Raw genomic sequence first — 24,827 nt, 5'->3', positions numbered from 1 at the left:
TATCGATTTTTCCAGTACTATTTCAACCAGGATTTCCCAACATGTGCGTTTATTGATTTTCAGGCTTCTAGATCACTGTTTCTGGCTATGTCAAGACCACAACCAGCTCATCATTATCGTGTGGGAAATGAAAGGGAAAGAAGTTAAAATGCAAAACTATTCGTTTTGCTTCCTGCTAGCTACTCAGATTAAGGGTTGGCAAGGCAAGAAGATGGAAGTCCTAGAAAAAATAAAGATGGGACTTCTCTTCAAGTTTATTTTAAATGTTGAATGTAGTTAAAACCCTTTATCTTTTCTGGGAAAGGCAAGGCATGACGGAGGGTCAACAACGGCTCCTCTGGCCTGGAAGTTGCACTGCTTTGTGAAATAATACTTAGAGAAACAAGTCTGTTCCAAACCCAGAAATGTCCCACTGACCCATTGCTCACCCACTGCCCGCCTAAGGGAGTGGCCGCGATTGCGGCATCTCCAACTTCCTCCTGGGAAGGAAGGAGTCTCAAGGGTATGAAGACACTTCCCCAAGATGGAAAGGGATCTCTGGAGACAGGTCCCTCAACCAGTGTTTGGGGAGGAAGGAATCTGGGGCACGTATGTCCCATAAGCAGTGCCAGCCACCCTGTGGCCAAATCATGGTTATCTCGGGATAAAGAACTTGTGTCATATCAATTTTGGCCATCTTGCTGTTACTAAGTCAGAATGTGGAGGAATTCGTTGGGTCTGTTTTGAGGGAGAGTTCTATCAATGGTTTGGGACTTTTGCTGGCAGATGTACAGCAGTGGAAAATTTTCCCCCTCACAAATCCCTTGAGAAGAAGAAACGAGCAGAGTTACGTGTGGGTGGCAACGCACAGCATTAAGAGAAAAGTAATGGGCGTGCTCCCCTGGTGTGCATCTCAGAGGGTCTTGTCCTGCCTCTCCCAAATTAAGTGAGTGCTGTGTACCCACGGGGAAAAGCGCTACATTTTTGTCAAATTAAAAGTGGCTCAGAATGGGTCTTAAAAGAGGTTGAAATGGGTGCATTGAGGCGTTGCAGCCGACATGAGAAGGTGAATGCTGTGTGTGTGTCTGGAGACCTGTCTGTGTGGACACGTAGAAGGAGAGGATCTGTCCCATGGTCTACAGCTGTGGGAGGAGGCCATGGAGGTTGAATGAATGGAAGTGCCCAGCATTCCCTGTCACCTCTCAAAGTCTATGACTTGTGTTCAACATACGCCTCTGTGTCCTAATTGTTCATAAATAGACTTGTCCCTGTCCCCTTCTATCCTGCAGGCTGGTCAGGTGTGGGGAGGGCTCTGCATTGGCACGTTCCTGCCTGCCCCAACTCCACGGGCAGTGTCAGAAGGGAAGTGTTGTGCCAATGCTCCTCAAATCTAATCTAATCTGAGGAAGTGGCTGCCAACACCAACACAAGGGTTCCATTATGCTGGTGCATTTTCTTCATCTCGGTCTTTCTCTCCCCTGGGTTTTGAAATTGCCCTTTGCAAAATTTTAACCACCTTTCTTTGAAGTAATCAAGTAAATGATTTGTATTTTTCCACATCTGGGCATAGAGGAGGCAGAGAGAGCACTCTTTGACAAGGAGACTCAAGGAGGGGTGGAAATCAGTGAAGACAGAGGGGCCTTCTTCAGAAAGTTCCTTCCATCTCACTCTTTCTTGACTTTGTACCTCTAAGGGCATGAATTTCCCGTACTAGAGTATTAGAAGCTACTAATGGCATTACGAATATGAGTCTTATTCCCACTAATAGTAGTACTAATTGCTAATCATATTGACTAGTTGCTAACAGTCATGACACTTATTTTGAGGCACAAAAATGGAGGTCTCTAGAGAATCAGGTTTTCATTCAAAGACCTCTCTGAGGATTTCTTACCAAAGACCACCAGTGGGAGCTCTTGCCAGATGCTGGTGAGTCGATAGACCAGGAACGGTGTGATGATGCCACCAACGTCACACATGGAGGAGCAGACCAGGACACCAAGATTCCTGGAGTGCAGGAAGCTGATTAAACTTTTCAACTTATCCCAGTACAGGCATTATCTCCCACCTCGCCCCCAAATAAATACTTCCCTAACTCATTAGAATGCCTGCGAACTAGAAAAATTGTTCATGTCATCTTCAATGCGCACAAACGCTAAATGGTGCATGATTCCATTCACGCTCTCTTGTACTTGTTTTGCGTTAGCTTTCTTGAAGATTTTTAATCGACGGGGGGGTGATTTTTACTTTTCACCTTCACCACCTGTCTTCCTTGTGCTGTTTCTATGGTCTTGTTTTGCACTGTTCCCCGTCACTCTCTCCTGTGGCTATTTGGTAATCCCTCTCTTGCGATTCAATATCTTCTGTTCTCACCACACAGTTTCTGTATTTTAAAGCCTGTAAGCGTGAGGTGTGAACCGGCTACTGCCTTGAAACGTTCTCATCTTCTCTTACCCTGTGTTTTGAAGATGAAGGTGCCTGTTGTTGGCACCAGTGGTAGTTCTAGCCAGTAAGCAAATGTCGCAACCGCCCTCTTTGTGCTGAGGAAAACATGCTCACCGGATGAATGTGGGGTACAGTTCCGCATTGACCAGGCAAACCATTTCATAGGCCATTGTAATCCCCATTCTGCCCAAGCATGCGACTGTAACTTTTAGCCATTGTAGATCTGAGGGGAAAAAACACACCACTTACACACACTGCACTCTACCCCTGGTCTTCAAACAGTGCTCCAGAGGGGGCTTTGCAAGGGGAAAGGCCATGTTCCAGAATGGGACAAGAACACAAAATGGATTCTTCTATAGACTCAAGACAACGTCAGCAAATTCTCCATGTCTGTTTGTTTTAACTTTAGATACAATTCTAATACTATCTTAACTTTAGACGTCAGTCATTAACGACAACAGATTTATACCAGTTTCTGAAGCTGGGCCAACTATAGTCTACAGAGGTCACCTGAAAGAAACAGCAAAGTACGGGCACATTCTGAATGATTGCTAAAAACTGAAGGATTCAAACGCAGGCCCATTCTGTCACACAGGTTTTTGCTCTCCTTCATTGAGAAAGCATTTGAAAAGGAAAGAAAGGAACGGAATAATTGTTTGCTCATGGCATTTACTTAAGCTTTCTCATTTATTCTGCAGGATGATGTGGGGAGGTCAAGGGAGTTGCCTAAATAATATCTGGAACATGCTGGAATAAGACTTTAATCCTGGGTTTGCTCTAGCCCAAAGCCCATGCAGTCTGCTCTGGCCCAGCTTGATGGCCTGTAGCGTGGGTCTTCATAGCCTCCCTCATTGTATTACAGCAGGCAACCATTGGGTGTCATTGCTCTTAAAGGCAGGGTGGCCATCTGGGTTTGCTTGGGAAAGTCCTAGAGATTGTATTCACTCTTTCCAAATTGACTTGGATGATAAATTACCTATTCTTCCTATCAAAGGGCTGTGACACTCTCTCTTCTCAGGGCCTTGGAAGACAAGACCCAGCTTGGCCTGAAACTTACCAGCAGGGATAAAAACCGAGGCTAGACACGCTACTCCTGCCACTACATTTGACGCAGCCCAGGGATAACGGCGTCCGATGCGGTCAATGGTGAGGATGATGATGAAGGCGGCAGGGAATTCAACCAGGGCAGAGTAGAAGAAATCCAGGTAGATGTTGCTTCCTGCAAGGCCCATGTGCATGATGAGGCCCTGGTAGAGAACAGAGCTCGTGAACCTGAGCAAAGAGGAGAGCTCAGGTCAAGCCAAGCATCAAAAGCAAGTTGCCAAAAGGAAGAGGCCTCTGGAAAAATAAGAGTGGATTGTAAGTGACCTTTCTTTGCCATCTTCTTATTGCTCGTCCCTCCATTTCATTGCTTTTACGCTATCTGACCCACTGCCATGTCTGGCTGTGACCCCAGAACCAGGAAAGGGGAAGAAATGAGGATAGCGTTCCCTGGCCAAATTGAAAGGTAAGAAAAAGTGTCTCACTAGAGTGATTTATTTAGTAAAATGATCTCAGGTTATTAGTGGTTGTTAAGTATTTCTCTCTGTATGGTCTTCTAATGCAGTTTGGATCAAAAAGGTTGATTGTTTAATTCAGATTTTAGGAAACCAGAAGACCAAACGGTACAGCCTCCCTTCTGGATGATTTATCTTCTGACCTGATACAAACAGTATTTTGATGATGTTTCTAGTTTTGTGGACTAAAAGTCTTCATTGTCTGTAATGGAAAACATGAAGATCATTGGCAAGAGTCACAATTGTCAGAAAAGGAAAGAAGGATGATGAGGCCAAATTTCACTGGTGCATTTTACGTACAATATGGTGAATGTCGCTAAATTAATTCCTGACGAGCTTTACATTTGTCAGTGATGATAAATCTTTGTTTGGCTGATGTGAGTTGTCCCAGTGCTGCACACTGCGAGGAAAGCGTGTTGAGCAAAAGATGGTTTGGTGTAGAGTGAATGGCTCAATGCTCTGAGAGCAACCTGTAGGCAGTGGAGACCGTCAGGCTTAAGTTACCGGATTGTGGAGCCAGTGGATTATTCTTGGGGTTCATTCTTATTTGGAAGTTTATTTATTCATTTTAAATATCTTATTTTTTATTTTTCATTCTTTTCCCCAAAGCCCCCCAGTACATAGTAGTATATTTTAGTTGTGGGTCCTTTTAGCTGTGCTATGTGGGACGCAACCTCAGCATGGCTTGATGGGCGGTGCTAGGTCCGCGCCCAGGACTCAAACTGGTGAAATCCTGGGCCGCCAAAGCAGAGAGCACGAACTTAACCACTCGGCCACGGGGCCGGCCCCCTGGAAGTTTATTTTTTTTCTCCAGTTAAAAAAGAAAAAGAAATGGCCCTTTCCTTGCCAGCCCTGTGTAATCAGAGAGATCTATACTCATTATCAATTAATCTACTCCAACAGTTTTCAATTTTAACCAAATATTAGAATCCCCTGGAGAAATGCTAAAATATTGGTTCCTGGGCCCTTCCCTTGACCAATTAAAGCAGTATCCTTGGGATCAGGGGTGGTCTACTCTTGGTATTTTATGACCTTCCAGGAGATTGTAAGGTGAAACCAAGGTTGAGAGTGTTGGGATCGATGCCTTGGGACCGTAAGGTGATGTCAACGTCTGCCTGAGAAAAACAGTATCAGGAAAACTTGCTATAAATGAGCCATGCTGCCGTCCACTGTCGATGCTAATACTGGGACTAGGCTAAGTGAATGTGGATGGCTGTGATGAAAAGAATTTGGAGGGATTTTAAAGGGAAAAATATTCCTTACCAGTTGTACATCAAGACCAAAGTGTGTTTCCTTATCTGAGGGGTTCTGACCAAATCAAGAAATGAAGGATTCAACTTCTCGCTGACTTCCTCGCCAGGTCTGAGGCTCTAAGAACAGAAACAAGAGGAATGGCTTTGTATATTTAGTGATAGTGTCCCAGGGTCATACAGGAAGAGTAATAGGACCTTACGCTTACTTATAATGTGCCCAGGACTCTGCTAAGCCCTTCACACACATCAGCTTGGTTAATCTTTACAGATCTCTGAGAAGTTAGGGTCTATGTTGTTCACCCCATTTCACGGAAGAGGAAGCTGGGCTACAGAGAAATTAGATAACTCATGCATATATATAAATATATATATATATAAAGCAATACTATTGGTAAAACACAGTAGGTTAAAATCGAGGCCCAGCCCAGCGACTCTGAGGGCTCAGGGCATTGACACACCCTCTCTGACCTGGACCCATTTGTGACCCATGGGTCAGGAGGCTCTGCTCTGAGACCTTGGCGCTTGGACAGCTCAGCATCACCTGGAGTTTGTTAGAATGAAAGATCTTGGCCCCCAGCCCACAGAGAGTGAATCCGAATCTGCATTTTCACAAGGTCCCCCGGTGAGTCCTGTGCACAGATGTCAACGTTTGAGAAGCCCTGCTCTAGAAGAAAACAGTCGGTGATGGAGCTGAGATTCAATCTCTAGGGTTCTGACTCCTCCTTAGAGCAACACATGACGGTGTGTGAAAGATGCCCAAAAGGGGAAGCCACCTCCAGCAAGACCAGAAATGACCAGACTTATCATCATTATGTGAACTCTGAACTTGGGCGAGGCAACGGCTCACGCATGCTTTATTCCCTGCCCAATCCCCGTAAGGACCTTAAACCTAAGAATGGGTGCCGTACCAGTCATTAATGGAAAATAATGGAATTAATGGAATAACCACCCAGAAATCAGAGAGGAAAGGAAGAAAAAATGCCTCTGAGACCAAAATCCCTCATTTTATATGTCACGGAAATCTCAAATTCTTACAGGTTACCTATCTTAGATTCTCATTCAGAAATTATTTACGCTTATTTTGACATAACTTTATAATAAGCTTGATGTTTTCTTTTCCAGTCCCTGTCAGATGAAAAGGTTTCAGCTAAAGATGCTGAGGTCTACTCAAGGCAGAATCCTAAAAGCAGAGAGACAGACTCTTTAGTAATTTGTTCTATTCAAGAAGGCAGGGGATTGCTTAAAGCATTTTGGGACGTTTTCTATCCAAAATTTTTAAAATTCTAAGAAATTATTATGTGTTTGAACAACTGTTTTATTTACCTGGGCACCTTCCCTCTGGGGAAAACCTCCCTCCCCAAGGATGCAGAGGACACACAGGTAACCAAGACATCAGGTACTTAGGCAGGAATGGCCAGCATGGCCTTGTGCTGCCCAAGATAGAAGCTCCTCATTTAACTTCTAAATGATTCTTGGTTTCCTTTTAGTTTTATGTTTCTATCCGTTTAAAATATTTGACCAGGGAACCACAGAATATTAGCACAACAGAAATATCCTGCTGTATATGGCGGGCCCCTTGGGGCTCCCCATTGAGACAGTGCGTGGTTTGCCCGAGTCCTCTTCTTCACTGCTCCTTCATTTGATGCTTCAGCTGCTGGCTCACCTGAAGAGAGGCAGGCAGAGATTTTCTGTTTTTCTTTGCCATGTGCTTAATGACCCTCATGGCCTCAGCATTTTTGTTCTGGGAGATCAACCACCTCGGAGACTCAGGGATGCACCTGGAGGACAGTGTAAGTGTTATCAGTGCTGTTGAGTGGAGGGGAAAGTCTTACTCAACTCCTTTCCCCTCAGGGGTCATAATCAGATTTCTGTGAGGGGTCTTACACAGCGAGGCTCGGTTGGGTGTACAAAGGAATGAAAATTGTGCAGAGGTTGCACAGCACAGGAATCATCCACAAAATGAAAAGGCAACCTACTGAATGGGAGCGAATACTTGCAAATTATATATCTGATAACTGGTCAATATCCAAAATGGATAAAGAACTCATACAACTCAATAGCAAAAAACCAAACAATTCTATTTAGAAATGGGCAGAGGATCTGAATAGACATTTTTCCAAACAAGACACACAGATGGCCAAAAGGTACATGAAAAGATGCCCAACATCGCTACTCATCAGGGACTCACAAATCAAAACCACAGTGAGCTATCACCTCACACTGGTTAGAATGGCTATTACGGAAAAGACAAGAAATAACAAGTGTTGGCGAGGATGTGGAAAAGAGGGAACACGTGTGCACTGTTAGTGGGAATGCAAACTGGTGCAGCCACTATGGAAAATAGTATGAAGGGTCCTCAAAATATTAATAATAGAACTACCAAATGATCCAGCAATTCCACCTCTAAGTATTTATCCTAAGAAAACAAAAACACTAACTCGAAAATATATATGTACCCTGCGATGTTCATTGCAGCAGCGTTTACAATAGTCAAGACATGGAAGCAACCCAAGTGACCATCAATGGATGAACGGATAAAGAAATTTGGAATATTATTCAGTCATAAAAAGAATGAAATCTTGCCATTTGTGACAAATGGATGAACCTGATGAACATTATGCTAAGTGAAATAAGTCAGACAGAGAAAGACAAATACCACGTGATGTCACTTATATGTGGAATCTCAAAGACAAAACAAAACAAAACAAAACAAAACAAAACCAGCTCATAGATACAGAGAACAGATTGGTGGTTGCCAGAGGCAAGGGGTAGGGGGTGGGTGAAATGCATGAAAAGGGTCAAAAGGTACAAACTTGTAGTTATAAAACAAATAAGTCTCGAGGATGTAATGTACAGCATGGTGATTATAGTTAATAATACCGTATTACATATGTGAAAGTTGCTAGGGGAGTAGATCTTAAAAGTCCTCATTACAACAAGAAAACTTTCTGTAAAATTCTGCAGAGTGTATGTTTCTTTCCTCCTTCAAATGCTGGCTTCTATTCAGCCTTGTGCAGGGACCCTTTGGGCCCCCTCTTCAGAGAGCTTCCAGTGGAACCATGGGAAGTAGACTGCAAAGCAGGGGCCAGCTGAATATCCAGCTCTGTGCTACAGGGAGGAGAGGCGGTCAGCTGGGATGGGCTCCAGGCTTTGCAAAGCGGGTGAGAGCTGACAGATGGGGTAGAAGTGTGGAGGTGGGAGTATGCAGACCATCATGGGGAAGGCAATTCCGAGAGCTGATTCCCCAAAGGAATGAAATAAGAGTTTGAGGTCAGATGGTGGGAGAACTTAAAAGCCTGACCTTACAGATTGAGCTTGACCTAGCAGGACACACAGAGCCCCTGTACATCCTTGAGCAGCATGATGCTCAGGGGGAGGAGGTAGCAGGACGCTCTGGTGGTAGTTCCGGCTTTGAATCAGGAAGGTCCCAGTAGGGGTCATCACTCTAGGGGAGAAACGTTGCTCTGAGAGGCAGGTCTCTCAAAAGGAACTCAAGATGGATGTTTTTGCAGGAGTGTAATGGAGAGAGGAATCAGGGACAATTCTTTGGTTAAGACTCCATATCAGGAACAGAAGCATGATGCAGGAACAGAAGTGGCAGTCAATCCACAGCTCACAGCATGGATCTTCTCTGCTGAATGCTGCAGGGCATTTTTTCTAGATCACACTTGGTGGTCATGTTCGGTTCTGGCTGCCCATGCGTCAAGAAGCAGTGCCAGTTGAGCCAACTATTGCCTGAGCTGAAGGGCCAAGAAGGTGAAGAACTTTGGAACCAGGTCAGAGAAGATAGGAACTAGAAATGGTAAGCTAGAGGTGAAAAGTCTGGATGAACTCTGAGAGGCATATCCAAACAGTCAAAGAACTGTCTGGTAGAATAGAAATTAATTTTTTTTTGTGTGTGAGGAAGAATAATATCTGTGCCAATCTTCCTCTACTTTATATGTGGGTCGCTGCCACAATGTGGCTGATGAGTGATATAGGTCTGTGCCTGGGATCTGAACCTGCAAACCCAGGCCGCTGAAGCCAAACATGCCAAACTTAACCACTATGCCACTGGACTGGCCCCAAAGTAATTTTTTGAAGCTCTAAATTTAAAATTAGGAACACTAGGTAAATTTGATGGGAATATAAATTCTTGCTCAATGAAATTTCTCTTGAACACAAGCTTTGGGTCTACAGTAAAGTGGCTTGCTTGACAATGGAGTAAGCATCATTCATGATAGCATTCAAGAAGAGGCTGGATAATCATCCAGTGGGGAGGTTGTTATGGGATTCTGGCCATGGACAGGAAGCTGGGTCAAAGGAGCCCTCATGTTGCCTGACCTCAAAGAGCTGGCAGTCCACTGGGACAGACAGTCAAGTCATGCAGTGTCAAGTCAACAGTTAATCCCAACAAGCAATGAAATGTGAGGGTTACAGAGATATATGGGCAATGCTATCAAGCAGGGGACAGAGGCCCCATCTGGGCAGGCTGATGAGGATGGCTTCAGGGAAGGTGAGGCTTGCCCGGAGTCCCACCTTTGGTGACTTCCATACCACCTCTGCCCCTGTAACTCCTCCTTTGTCACCCATGGTGCCACCTCACTCTTCTTCAGTCCTGGCTCCTCTTCCCCAGCTGGGCTTTCCAAAATTGGTGTTTTCTCGTGTTCTGTCCCATCCTCTTCCTCTCCTGGCCCTAGTCATTTTCTCTGAGTGATCTCATCTATCCCCATAGCTACAACAAAGATGGCGAACTTTTCTTGAATTCCTGATCCTTAAGTTTAATGGCCCCTGGACATCTGCATGTTGATGTCCTTCCAGCTCCTCAAATTCCTCACGCCTAAAGCTCACTTCGTCATCTTTCCTTCCAAACCCGCTCTCCTTCTGTGTTCCTTCTCTCTGTGAGTGACACCCCCACCAACAGGCAGACGCACAAGTCTACGCTCTGAGTGTCATCTACCAGGTAGCTTCTCTCTCTAAACTTCCACCTTCAATCACCAAGCTCTGTCATCGCCACCTTATTAAAATGGTTTATAACTTTTTCCTCTTCACAACCACAACTTCTATCTTAATTCAGGCCTTTGTCTTCTCTTGCAAGGACAATGGCAATAGTCTCTTACCTTATCTCCTTGCCTCCATTCTTCTCCAAAGCAACTGTTTTCTACTCTGCGTCTTGAGTGGACTTTTGAAAGTGTAGTCCCATCATGGAGCGTGTAGAATCGTAAGTCAATTAGATTTGATTCTATTGAGTGAAAGTGGCAAGAAGACGTGCTTCAGAGGTGGTCAGAACTTGGACAACGGGTGGGCCTTTGCTGCCATGCTAAAGCGTTAGGTCTTTATTCCAACGGGAAAAAAGCTATTGGAAGACTTTAAGCGAGAAAGTAACACATTGGAACCAGATTTTTGAAAAGTAGTGTGGAGCGTGGATGAGAGGATGGTAAAGCAAACGTCAGAGACCAGTTACGAGTCTATTGCAGCCGGCCAGGCAAGACATCACGAATTCCTAATGGACGAGGAGAAAAAGCAGTGGATTCAGAGACAGAAAGGACGTAGAATGGATATAGGGAGGGAGCTAAGGTCCCTCTCAGAATTTTACTGGCTTTTGGAGGAGAAACAGGCTTCCTGGGACAGTGGCGATGTTTAATTCTTAGACAGGACAACTGTAGGAAGAACAGGAGGAGATGTCCAGGAACTAAATAAGTGGGTTTGTTGCATGGGAGAGAGATTTTCTTGATAATCCAGCATCCTCCTTGCTTTATTTCAGGTTACCTTGCATTGGGGTTTCTGTTAGTTTCTGCTGTGTCTACTATTTTCCAAGTTCCCCTTGAGCAGGGGTGACAAATACATTTCACTTGCCCAGGTAACTCTGATTGATTGGTATGGTCTGCCTGGGATGCCATGTTGTCCTTATCTGGATGAAAACTGCTAGGATTGATTAGGGATGCCTGCTTTGGGCATCGATATGGAGAAGTGGTGACACACAAAAGCCATGCTCCACCTCCCGCATCTTAAAGTTTCCTCTGAGGGACAGAAGAAGAACAGTCATGTTGTCAATCTCTTCAAAGCTACCATAGCCACTAGAAGCTAATTTGAACATCACACAAATAATGCGAAAATGTAAGATTCAAGTAATAAGATTCTTACACCCAAAGGGAAAGGAAGTTTGATTTTCAGAGAGGGAGACAGATTGAAGCTCGTATATTTTATTCCTGAAACGTGGACCTGGGCTTCCTGTGAAACAGGCCTGGAGAGTGAAGGAAAACTTACAATTCGGAAGGATGGTGTGTGCTAGCGAAGGCAGCCTTTTATCGAAATAAAATATTGCAATTTATCTCCTTTTTGTTCCAAATGGACTTACCAATAGTAGAACAAGAAGCAGAAGTTGGGCAGAGTAACCGTCAACTGCAGCCACCTCCAGTGAGGAAGCAAGTATGCCACCCCAGCAAGGATCAGGAGCCCAAAGGTAAAGGCGACTTGGTAAAAAATCCCCACTGTTCTCCGATATTGCAGCCCGACAAATTCTGTAACTGCAGAGAGAACCCAAATGGTCAACAGCAGTGCATTGGTTGTCCAATTACGGCAAAACTAGAATGCTAACCTCAAAAAAGTAGTCCAAATTCTAGAACTTTCTATGAAGCTCTCCGAAAATTTTAAAACATTCGTTGGGACCTATTTGGTTATAATTATTGCTCTTGTGTTAATTAATAAGTCTTATAATCCCACATTAGATGTGGTGAAACGTGCCAATATGAGCAAAATGTTTGATTTAGAGAATAATTTCAAGGACAAATGCAATTATATTTCAGATCCATGCAAAATTTTGATCTAGAGTAATAAGGCAGTGGTGATTTAAGACCTGAAAAACTGAACCAAACACTGAATTTAGATTGTAGATGATTTTTATGTAAATGAATACCTCAATACAACTTGTCCTCTTCCATGAGTTAAGCATTTTCTTGGTAATCCTGTTAATGTGTGTAAAACGGTTTGAAAACCCAGCAACGGGTTTCCTAGCTGACTGTAGCTTGCAGGAACCGATTTTTACATTTTCAGGAATTTTGCAAGCTGCTTGTTAAACCCATTGGTATCCTAAAATCAGTCATGGTGGGGGGATTTACAACTTAGAAACTGGAAAACACTATAAATCATGGCTTTTTATTTTCCCAGAGCCAGTTTATTGGCATACCAGCACACATGGCAGAATAACCAGCTTTATCCCATCTCATGACTACATCATGACAGATGTATGAAGTCTGTGGTACATGGGCTTAGGGAATAGTCATTTTTATATTGCAAACATACTAGAATTGAAATTCCAGATATTCCATGAGCCACAGAGTTTTTGCTTTAAATGTTTGGTAATCATGTTAAAGACTTCAACTATTTATAAACCAAACAGAAATGTGCCCTAAAAATATTTCTGTAAATTACTGCAAATTATCCCAATGTATTTTAAAACAGAGCTAAACAAAAATTACGTAAGTGCTCATTAAATAGAAATTTCTGTCTTTGGAAGTGGTTGGGGTCATGGACGAGGTTTATAGGGGGTAGGCTAGAAAGAAGTAGGGTTGCAAGGTGTACATCAAGGCCATTCAGAGGGACTAGAGAAGAAATTAATGGGAGGAGGCTGAAATTTAAATTTATACAATTAAATTCCACATATTTCTTCATATTATGTGTTCTAGAAACCAAATTACTGATGGAATAACCACATACATTAATTCCTTTTGAGCAAATATAGATTAGGTACCTACCATGACAGGCACCTAATAGTATTAAGCACCACCTCCTCTTTGTTTCAGAATTCCCCAAATTAACTTTATCAGGTAAAATTTTAAGCACACATATTCCAGTTCTCTAATGTGTAATGAGAGCTTTATTATTCTTCTTTTAATTTCAGTGTCCATTTCCCTTTGTATGGATGCTATTTGAACATAGCCAAAGGGAAAGTTTTGATGGAGTTAATTCCCATAATCTAATTATGGTGGTAATTTTTCTTGATATTGCTTTAAAGATGCTGTGCTGTTAGAATTCAAATATTCTCCTATACTCCACGGAGGTTAAGCGTAACTGGCTACTAATGAGTAGGATGTAAATGGCATTGCTGGTCCTACAAATGGCTTGCCGAGGATCTTGGATTGACCACAAGACTTGTATTCTCAGTTTCCTTGTCTATAAATTGACGATAAGTGTGGTTTACTACAATGGATTTATGCAAAGTAATAAAGTCTCATAAATCTAATATATCTCTCATCATTGAATTTTCTTTATGTATCAGCCTGATAGGCTAGATTCTCTCTCTGTGTAACACCCCAGGGTAGAGAAAACAAAAAATTCCTAAAGAGTTATGTAAGAATCTGGATGGCATGATGTTTTGCCTCATTTCTGCCTTCATTGTTTTCTTTATAGGAGGAATGCAGAATGCGCTGATTGAAAAGATTTTAGAAATTGTTTTGATACATAAAAAGAAATCTCTCAACATTGCCTTGAAGCTGAGTCTGTTTCTGCACAGCTCCCCCCATCTGACTGTATTTTGGCAGCAATGTCCCTTTGTTCTCACAGCTGCGTTCACAAGCATTCTTACTCAGGATGTAGCTTATTAACCAGCCTGCCTTGCTGACCAGTCCTTGGATCAAGCGAAAAATTAACGTCAGTGTGTAGGTTGGGGAGATGGCCATGAGAACTCCGGATGCAGCATTTATGAGGATTGTAATCAAGAGGCAGAGCTTACGGCCAAACCTGCAAGGAGAAAACCAGAGAGAGGGAAGAGAATTAGATCAGATTCAGGAAGGTTGCAGAAAATTCATAGAAGTCATGGAAAGCTAAACTAAAGTGGAAGTTAACCCTGAATTACGGAAATTCAGGAGGCACAGATTGATAGCCACCAAGAGGATCCCTGACTCCAGGTCAGTTCCATTCAGGACTTTTCCTCAGTGCACCATGTATAAATTTTAAGCACAATGAGCCCCACTCACCCCAGGGCTACAGTACCTTCTCAGTCCCACCCTGTGGAGGGTATCCATGAATAGGGTGATTCTTCCAGGCCACCCAGTGCTGAATGCCCTAAGGGCCTGTCTAGATCTTCCATCATCGTGTGAGCTGGCGCCTTTGCACTGACAGCCTCAACCAACTGACCACCCAAGAGTTTTTGCTTTAGAAAAAACAAAATTCAGTGTTGAATGTAGTCCCCCATCCATTTCCAACACCGCTTTTGGATTTTGTGGGATTTGCGTATCTTCATGGAATTCGTCTTCTGTGTCGTGCGGTCATCACTTCGCACATTGCCATCTCATATAGGGCCTTTGTTAAGGAGTACCCTAGCCAGATAGCTTCCACGCATTTTATTTGAGGGACTTGGGTTTCATCAGTTTAGGGACCTGGAGAGTGTCTCAGTACGTGGGGTAGGGGGAAAGTTGCAAACCTGGCTTTGACCTTGGCCTTACTGCTTGCTATGAGGTTGGGTGTGTTATTCAACCTTTCTCAATTTCTTCATCTGGAAAAGACCTCTCTGACCCAGTTGACAAGAGGATTAAGTGAGATATTCATGTAAAGAGCTTGGCACATAGCCCTCCTCTCCCCCTCCTTCCCTGCCTTCCTTCTATTTGCAAAGCTGGCTCTCTGAAAGCTGACTTGGGGCTCAATATTTTTATTTTCACATTTTCATCATATTCCTCCGGTTTGAAGATACCCTAACCGGTTGTTAGTGGATATTTAAAAAATTCTTCATAGATAGCAATGTTTATTTAATTTTTGCTTATCCACTTAAAACTGAGTAGTCTCTAGTGTTTTATGGCACAAGCATGGCACATTCAATGGTGGCCAGACATTTTTTAATTGCTGCCCTTCCTATTAGGCAACTATGTTCCAGGGACTATTTCAATATTAACCGGCCATTTGAAAATAATCCACAACATCGTTAATAATTATTTGGGAATATTAATGCTTTAAATCTGAAATTAAAGATCAATCAGTCTCATTAGTAATTAATGTAAACCACTAAACTTCTTAAAACCCTGTTTTGGGGTTGGCCCTGTGGCTGAGTAGTTAAGTTCGCGCGCTCCACTTCGGCGGCCCAGGGTTTCGCTGGTTCGGATCCTGGGCGTGGACATGGCACTGCTCGTTAGGCCATGTTGGGGCAGCGTCCCATGTGCCACAACTAGAAGAACCCACAACTAAAATATACAACTATATACTGGGAGGATTTGGGGAGAAAAAGCAGGAAAAAAAAAAAAAGATTGGCAACAGTTGTTCACTCAGGTGTCAATCTTTTAAACAAATAAAATAAATAAATAAATAAAATTATTAACAAAAAAAACCCTGTTTTGACCACGTCATTTCTTGATTCTCAGTCAATGGTTCCCCATTGTAACCATATACCCCTTGGCCTTTTATTCAAAGCTTTCTCAACTCACATCTCGACATGATGTTTTAGCTTTCTTCCCACATTCTCCTACCCAAACCCTTCCTTTACCCTCAACGAGTCTATAAACCTGTGCTCAAGTGCTGATTGTCCAGCTTCCAAAGCTGCCGTGGGCCTACCATAAACACCCCAGTCGCGCTCCTGTAGGGGGACAAAATCCCGGGGCTGATGAGGGGGAGTATTCACCACGTGAAACTCAGAGCGTGAAAAACCTTCAGAAAATCAAATCTGCAATGCAGAAAAACTTCACTGGGGGATAGGTCGCAAATAAGGAGACAATACTATTTAAAAAATAAGGCAGGGCTAGAAGAAATTTTGGAAATATGGGATAGTGGTTGGCGATGATTTCCTCCCACCCCCAAAGAACCACTGAAATGGTTAAATGAAAATGAAGAGATAAAGTAGCAGAGGGGTGTGGACCCCAGGGCTGCTGGCTTTCTGAATCCTTTAGCTACTTGTTACTCAGCACATGGCCCAGGGCTGCCAGCACCACCTGGGAGGGGCAGACCTGCTGACTCTCAGGCCCACTCCAGACCCACTGGATTAGAATTGGAATTCTAGCAAGATCCCCAGGTGGTTTATATGCACGTTGACATTTGGGAGACACTGCTCTCTTGTCCTTGAGCCTCAGCATGCTCATCTGCAAATGGAGATAATGAAATCTCCTTTTAAAGGCTGTTATGATCCTAAATGGAATATAACACACGAGGGTGTTCAATACAGTGACAGGCACAGGGCAGGGAGTGGAGCCCTTGTTGTGAAATATTGCACTTGGTTGGGTAAGTTTGACTGTGACCCACTGGGACTTTGACTCTGCTCTGACCTAGTTCCATCCTGAAATATAGACAGTGGGATGCTGGCCCTCGAGAGTGACCGTCAGGCTTTTAGAAAATTTTCGAGCTAATTGTTAAACACAGCCATTATTAAAAATTAAATGATACACTTACGATTCAGTAAAGTGCATTAAAAACAAGCGTAATAAATAGGTAAAACATAGCTTCCTAATTGCCTTACAGTGTTTGACCACTTTCTATGCTCATGAGGTTATTTATGTCTATCTGTTGTATCTGTATAGTAGAAATACCATACAATGGTGCATATTTCTAGTCAACTCTGTGTTCAGTGACCTTGCTGTGGTTGCTTGAAATGGACCACCTTGGAAGTATCTACACCGCTAAAATCAGCAAATGCTACAAATCAGGGCTCTTTTCCTAAGAAGGCCAGTTGTTAAATAATTAAGCCTGCCACTAAATACAGCACTTATCATCACTGATTACTAGACTAAAAAGCCTGGAATTGACGAGAGAGGACTTTTTTGCGTCACGTAATACTCAAAATAATTCTTTAGGAGATTTGGATGATGAAATAAATTCGATATAAAAAGTTTATTTTCAAGTTCTCTAATATATGTTTTTCTCCTTCTCCATGGCTTCTCCTACCTCCCTTCTTCTCTTCCTTCTTTCCTCCCTCCCTCCCTTGCTTCCCTCCTTCCATTTGTAAAGCTGATCTTCAGAAAGTTGACTTGGTGTAAGACTCAGTATTATTATTTTTGTGTGTGTGAGGAAGATTGGCCTTGAGCTAACATCTGTTGCCAAGCTTCCTCTTTTTGCTTGAAGAAGATCCTCACTGAGCTAACATCTGTGCCAATATTCCTCTATTTTGTAAGTGGGATGCTGCCACATACAAAAGGATTAGGAAGCTAAAGGATTAGGAAGCATGGCTGGATGAGCAGTGTGTAGGTCTGTGCCCCAGATCCAAACCCCGGGCCACTGAAGTGGAGTGTGCAAACTTGACCACTGTGCCACTGGACTGGCCCTCAGTATTCTTATTTACAATCCTTTCATAATGTCCCCCTGGATTTCTTGTAAAAGATACTCTCATCAGCCCTTAGGTCATATTTTTTAAATTTTTCAAGAAGACAATCTCTTTTATTTAATGTTGGTTTAACCTGTAGCATAAGATGGGTTTCCGTGAGACTCTTGTCCCATTGCATAAAATCTGAAAATTGTTCAGAAACAGGCATTAAGTATGGAAAAGATACGTTGCCTTTTTTTTTTCACTCTGTGGTGGTTATCTTATTGCACACTCTTATGTGCACACACAAATAGAACAGAAGAAGGGGCAACAATGAATAAATCTTCAGACAGTTTAAGAACAAGAAACAGAGGTACGTACATAGATTTTTGGTGGAGAATAATAAGTAACGAACTTTACACTGGCGATGTCAACAATAGGAACAAAATAACGAGGTCATCTAAGAAGGTGGATAATTGACTGGGGATGGTAAGTCAGGAATGCACAGTCAGGAGGGCATTATAATCTGTGGGATTATAACAACGAGTGGAATGAGAATAATTAACTTGTTTATTTAACCAGCTGTGAGGCTCGGTCACCTATTTACTCACTTCCATCCTGGCGAGTTGAGTGTTAGTGTCTGCACCTTATGGTGAAGGAGGGAGTGAGACGAAGCGAGGAGCCAGTGGGGCCAGGCAGCCACACACTGGACTCTGGATCTCGCTTGTCAGTGTGTCTCTCCCGGCAACGTAAGGGGGCATCTCCAAACCACTGTCCCTAGTTCTTTGGCAATAAAAATAAAAGCCTATGACCTTCCTCTTCACCTCACAAGCCTCCCACACAAAGTGGGCCCCGGGCTGTGAAAATGCAGATGCCCCTGGGAGGAGTGATAGACTAAGACACCGTTATTAATCTTGAACACATTCGAAGGTTTTAATCCAGCCTGATAACACAATATAATCAGAAAAATATTCCATTCACATTTAATATTATACTCACAGGTTTGGGTTTATCTATATCATAGATACAGTTGGGGAGGGCAAAAAGCATAAAGTGTGTTTACTTTACCATTTATTTCAGAATAAATATATATTTTGTAATGAATTATAAATATGTGAAATAAATTAGATGATATATATATGTAGGATATAGTTATATATCACTATCTCACTAGGTGACTGATGATTTAGAGAGAATGACGCCGTCCAAAATGTTGAGCACAGTGGCTGGCATGTGGAAAATACTCAATAAACAATTGGTATTATGAGTATTAAAAAATGAACCCTGATGGCCAAGTTCTCTAAAGTGCTTATCAAGTATAAAGTAAATTTTTCTCTTCCTTTCCCTTTTGAGGACTCCTAAAAATGTCTAATTGGTCATCAACAGAGTAAAGATGCATGCTATAAGGAACTTTCAGCACAAGTTGATGTGCTGATGTGATTAATTACAAAATGATGGATAAATAAAAGACATCAGGATAGCTGGATTAGTACGAGCCATGGAAGACATAGACCCATCTGAGAGGACCATTCGCTGTACGTTCCATGTGGAAGGGTTTTTCCTGATCTCTCTCCAGGGACACTGACATTATGCAAGTGGATTTTTACCTCTCTCAGTGTAGACTGACCCTGTTTCCCTTCCATCAAATTATAATCTAGGTTCCATACATATAATTATATCTGGCCCCAGGGCCCTGATTCTGGAATTCTGCAGTCCCCTGGGCTGCGAGGTAAGGAGGACAGCGAGGAGAATCTAGGCTGGCGCTGGGTATAGAAGAGGCAGGCAGAGGACAGGACGGAGCTCAGAGACCGTGAAGGCTCATGACCACGTGGATGGTGATGAGGCCAAAGAACACATTGGGAATTACCAAAGGGATCAAATTGTCTATTACTGTCCCTTCTCACCCTAAGCTTCTGCATAGCCCGCAAGTAAAAACTTCTGTCTAATGCTGAAACATCCCTCTACGACCCCAGAAACTTGGAGAACAAAGATATCAATCATGATTACTGAAGCAGCAACAGATCTCTACGATTGTCAAGACAACCCTAAGAAATTGGCCCAGGAAATTGTGGTCTTCATGTTTCAGGAAATGATGGTATTCAAGCAGGGGCAGGTGACGCCAAGTGCGTCTGACCGTTCGGGGCTGTTTAAATTCCACACCTCTCAGCCGCACCTACCTGTCCGCTATGTAGCCAATACCCATAGAACCGATGAAAAATCCCACATTCACAGCCGACTGAAACAGGTCCAGCATCCAGGAGTTGGCACACACTAGGTTAAACTGCCAAGGGGCCAAATCACCAGGGGAAGGAAATAAAATCCTGTTAGACATAACTCAGCCCAGGGAACCCATTAAATATTCCTTATATTGAACTGATATGGCTGGATGGCAATAAACCAACTTTCCTGCTGGTATTAATTTTCTTTACACAACAAAAACATTTGTCCCGCAGTCTCTTTAGTGTTCCATCTGGCAGTATGTCACTAGGCCAAACTCAGAAGAAATGGGTCATTACTCCATTTATGCCCCAAATCATTTTTTCTTACTAATTTTAGTACGCAGAGGCAAATAGGTGTGCAAACGGGATACAAATGCTGCTCAGAGCAGGCTGGGCTGTTCATCGTCTCTTTGCTGTCTCTTTAATAGCAGCGGTGTCTTGCTAAATAGGCTGTTTCATTTGCTCCATTTGGAACAAGAGGCAGGGTTGAAGGAGCAACAGGTGCTGGCCCGGAAGTCAGGAGATCCGGTTTCCAGGCTAACAGCTAATTCTCACTCTATGGCTTTTGGCAAAATTTTTCTCAGCTCTGGGCCTCAGTTTCCTCACCTCTGTAGGAAGGGATGAGATTAGCCATGCCGTAAAGCCTCTTAAAGTTGTCTGGTGTTAAATCTATGACCTTCTTTTACATAGCTATGTAACACTTAATTCTCTACAAAGGTTTCCTCCCTCTAAATGTCTGTTCATAGAGAATATCTTCACCTTATCTAAGCAGTCCTCCTACATTAAGCTAGGCAGCTGGTTTTCTCTAGATCTTCAGAATAATTTCATCCCTCCATTTTGCTTTGCCTCCAATAAAAGCAAATCTCCATTTTTTTTCTATTTATGGAAATGAGGCTTCACAATTAGATGTTAATATTGACTCTAGTTTTTAATAAAATAATAGTACCATTGCATGAGCTCCAACCCCAGAGGGTTTTATATGGAGACTTTGAGCAAATTAAAGAGAAAAAAGCCATTAAGAGGAAAGTTCATTATATTACAGTAAGGCACTGTTTGGGTGAATTCCATGAAATTTCAGGCGCCCGGCTGTATGGTGGAAGGATGGAGGGGGCATAGGGTTCCCATAAAAAAAAGGAAGTTTGACAATTGTCCTTCTCTGCCTTCTCTGCAGGAATTCTGATGTGCTCTTGCTTGTTTCTTACTGCTGAGACTTGCGTATATGAGAACCATTGTTGTCAGAATTTGATAACATTTTAACTAATCCACTCATACTCCAGGAAAATAAGAGGCTGCATGTTTTTGTTGGAAAGTAGGATTATATAAGATACTGTGAGTCTAAAGAGTGTGCCAGGCACAGTATAAGAACCAGGCTCTACTGGCTTCTTCCTTAAGAAAAGCTGCCCTATTTGCCTTTTGGATCTCTATGTCTGACGCTCACTTACCTCTGTTACGATGGAGGAGCCCAGCGTGTCGTACACCCAGCCATGCTGACAGGGGCCCAGTGGCAGGTGGCTCCTGTTGGCCGCCAGGCTGGCCAGCGGGTCCTCGCAGCTGAGGGTGCTCTGGTTCCAGTCCACCTCGTAGCGGCGGCACTGGCCGGGGAAGGGCTCGCCTGCCGGCCCCGGGCCTGGCACCGTGTAGTTCAGCTCCTCGGCCAAGCTCCAGCCGCATCGCCGGCTCAGCTCGACCACCCCAGGGCTCAGGCAGCGGTGGTCTGGGGTGAAGCCCAGGAAGACAATGCCCACATAGATGGGGGTGAAAGCCACAGAGATCAGAGCTAAGAGGAAAAACGTTTGTTTCTGGAAAAAGTTAAACTCCCCTATGTGCTCTAGAATGTCATCAACAGTTGGCATTGTGACCGGAGGCAGAAGTCCTGATGCTCTTCTTTGCTCTGCTACAAATGGGGCTGAGAGAGGCTGTGGCCAGCTCAGCGCAACTCTTGACCAAAAGTCAAAGGGTGAGAGTGAGTTTACCTTAGAAAGCAACCAGCCTTGGGTCCAGACCTTTCCTTGGTCAGGCTGACTTCCAGCCGTGCCCTCCTCCAGCGGCGTGCGTCCTGCTGCTCTCCTGAAATGCCCTAAGCAAGCAACAGGGCGGGATGCTGTGTTTATTGTAACATCGCTCTCTCCGAGTCCGTCGCCACCTCACACCAGCACCTCAAACAATCCTTCCTCTGTACCCCACTGGCGAGAAATCCGAGAGCTTTCGCATATCGCAGACCGGTTAATCTTTCTCTAGGAAACCGAGTGTCCAGGAAATTAATATATTCCTATCTCACCCATAGAGTCAACCTCTCTTCTCTGAACTCTACAGAGAATGCACACGCACTTGGCTTCGCTTGCCGGGTAGAATGTGAATCATGGTCTTGGGTCAGAGCTCCCATGTGGGTTCAAGGTGGTTTGCACATCGCTATCTCTGGGCTCGTGTTACCAACCACAGTGAGTACACCTAGGGGGCACGCTGTGGCTGCTCATTCTGATTTTTTTCTGGATTTTAGGATTCTGCTTTTTAAAGAATGCCAATCTGGCATTCTTGCCCGTCAACCCTGAAGTGTCCTTCCTTTGACCCACTTGTAAGGAAAGAATAGAATGCTCGACACACACATCAGTCAAGTGGGGAACAGGCAGGAGTGTTTCCATTCTGCTGTCTTTTCGTCCTAGATATTTCTGCCTTTGATCGAGGCGCCTCTGTGGGATGGTGCTGGGTGTATCCAATCACAAGAGAAACAGGCAAACCATCTTTCCTGGTGGCCAAAAGGATCCTGACTGTGGTGGGAAGCTGCCATGTAGGGAAGGTAGCCTGTTGATATCTCTGCATAAAAAACTACCAAACATTTAATCCAGTTTTCTTTCCTATTTTTTTTTTCTGTTCAGTAGTCAGCGGGGATAATAGCATGGGTCTAAGAGTAGTGAGCCCTCCTTCCTGCTTCAGCTGCAAGCTTCTGTTTTCATTAAAAAGCAAGAATTGGGACTGGCCCCCTTGGCTGAGTGGTTAGGTTCGTGCGCTCTACTTCGGTGGCACGGGTTCCCGGCTTCTGTTTCTTGGCTCTGACCTACACACCGCTCATCAAGCCATGTTGTGGCAGCATCACACAGAGAAGAACTGGAAGGACTTACAATTAGGATGTACAACTACCTACTGGGGCTTTGGGGAGAAAAAAAGAGAAAGAGGCAGATTGGCAATAGATGTTAGCTCAGGGCCAATCTCCCTTAACAAAAAGTGTAATTAAAAAAAAAAACCCCACAAGAATTAGGGCACCTTTTGGGACCCCGTCAACCTGTTCTGAGCCTTTGCCTGGCTCACGTGGGTGCTCTGCTCGCTGACATCAGAATGGGAGGACCTCTGCCATGCCAGCCCCAGTTTTGCCATCTGCTAAGAGAATGGGTTCTGACTCTATAGGATCAATAGTTTGGGGGAGTATTTGTGGCATAAAACTTGGAGTTACAAAGCTCATCCATGCAATTGTACCCGTTGACTATTTAAATTTCTGGTTGTACTGGGACTAGCCAAGGCCAAGGTGGTAGGCCACGGTGAATAGGGTCTCAGCTTATAAGGTTCTGAACCATCACAGACTGAAATGCCAGATTCCCGGGAAGCTGTGACTCATTCTTAGCCATCTTGGATAACAGGAAGGATTTGTGGAGAGACAAGGCAGTGGCTGGGTGTGGCCATGAACCTGGAGATGCGTTCTCATTCTCTGCTCAAACGCTCTCCAGATGCAGAGATATTTTTCAAATAAAAAGGAAAAATCATTAATAAAATAAAAGGCAGATAAATAATGCCAACTAGCAAAAAGATAAGGCAATGTCAAGCAAGAAAAATATCCCTTTAACTTCCACTTCAGGAAAAATGGAGTCAATGTACTTTTTCTTATTCTTCCCACTGAGTACAGCTCAACACCCCGGACACTGTGCATAAAACAGTAGTACGAAGACTGAGCAGTGGAAAGGAGGCAGACTGGCTAGGGTCCGCTGGGTCTAAAGAGTGATGACTCTTCTTTCTGCCTCACATAACCCAGACTGGATGCTGGAGAAGCTGGCAAGCCAGAAATATGAATGGGCACAGACATCAAAATCCCCAGGGCCAGCCACAGTGGCCTGGTGGTTAAATTCAGTGCACTAGGCTTCAACGGCTTGGGTTTGGTTCCTGGGCATGGACCGACACCATTTGTCTGTTAGTGGCCATGCTGTGGTGACAGCTCACATATAAAAAGAGGAAGATTGCCAATGGACGTTAGCTTAGGGCAAATCTTCCTCAGCAACAACAACAAAAAGCCCCAACAAAAACCTGCTCTCTCTAGATCCCCCAGAATAAGTTGGAGCTTTTCAACAACCACTGTGGATACCCTATTCCTCTTTCCTTTGAAGTTTTTTGGTCTGTCTTTTGTTTGCCCTAAATCATCATCGTCTCTTACAATAATCTTCAAAGAATGCCAGAACTCCGCAAGACCTAACACTGCTTTAAAAGTTGCTGTCTGCAATTCTGCAGTGTGATTTAGCCAACTGAACAAGTGTGCTGAGCACCATGGACATTATCCCCCAGTTGGGAACAATCCTCAGGGACCAACTGTCAGCTGGTCCAAACTCGGTCAATGCGCGGATCCCTTGACAAGATCCTCCACACACAGCCACTCATCCTGGGAGGCTGCCAGCTTCAGTGTCTGACATTTCTAACTGATAGAAAAATTCCATCTTCTGTAACACCAGTGCCTGTCCATGTGCTGTCTCCACTTGCTGGACCTCGTTCTCCCCTGTGGAACTACCAGTACCAAGATTCCTTCCTCTTTGACGTGACACCCATCACATGACAGAGCTTTGTAGTGTTGCCATGGCTGACTTGGGGAGACTGAGGTGATCATTGGTTTCTCCTAGGAGTCAAACACGATCCTTTGTGGCTTTGGTCTTAGCACCATGACCTCCACCTCCAGCCTTTTTTCAGACTCCAATGCTAACGGCAGAAACAAGAGAAGGACCAGTGAGTGCCAGAGAGCATGATGGGGAGGAGGGAGGAAAGAAGGATGCTCACGTCTGCTGAGCGTGTGCTCTGTTCCAGGCTGCGTCCGCGTGACTTCTCTCCTGTAATCTGTAGAAATCCCTGTGTGGTGGATGTGAGCACTCCCATTTTATAGATGAGGACACCGAGGATCAGAGCCATTTAGGGACTTCCTCAGTGTCAGCCACCCAGT

At 43.9% G+C, this 24,827-nt stretch overlaps 1 protein-coding gene across 3 annotated transcripts in view; it reads right to left on the bottom strand.

The window, feature by feature from the left end:
• Window positions 1-24,552, bottom strand: part of SLC22A2 (solute carrier family 22 member 2) — a 30,460-nt gene extending 5,908 nt beyond the window's left edge. Inside the window, exons 1-9 of one of the 3 annotated variants that reach the window (XM_001500545.5) lie at window positions 21,085-24,552; window positions 19,601-19,704; window positions 13,794-13,948; window positions 11,568-11,736; window positions 6,894-7,008; window positions 5,241-5,347; window positions 3,479-3,693; window positions 2,536-2,644; window positions 1,871-1,983 (exon numbers count right to left, since the gene is read on the bottom strand). In XM_001500545.5, coding sequence (XP_001500595.3) covers window positions 1,871-1,983; window positions 2,536-2,644; window positions 3,479-3,693; window positions 5,241-5,347; window positions 6,894-7,008; window positions 11,568-11,736; window positions 13,794-13,948; window positions 19,601-19,704; window positions 21,085-21,495 — 1,498 coding nt within the window. In that variant the 5' untranslated portion in view covers window positions 21,496-24,552. The remainder of the gene's footprint in view (window positions 1-1,870; window positions 1,984-2,535; window positions 2,645-3,478; window positions 3,694-5,240; window positions 5,348-6,893; window positions 7,009-11,567; window positions 11,737-13,793; window positions 13,949-19,600; window positions 19,705-21,084) is intronic. The other 2 variants (XM_070256339.1, XM_070256340.1) reach the window with 2 other exon arrangements.
• Between the last annotated feature and the right edge of the window lie 275 nt (window positions 24,553-24,827).

This window comes from Equus caballus, chromosome 31 (assembly GCF_041296265.1).
Source record: "Equus caballus isolate H_3958 breed thoroughbred chromosome 31, TB-T2T, whole genome shotgun sequence".
NCBI lineage: Eukaryota > Metazoa > Chordata > Mammalia > Perissodactyla > Equidae > Equus > Equus caballus.
This window is presented reverse-complemented; position numbering and strand designations above follow the sequence as displayed.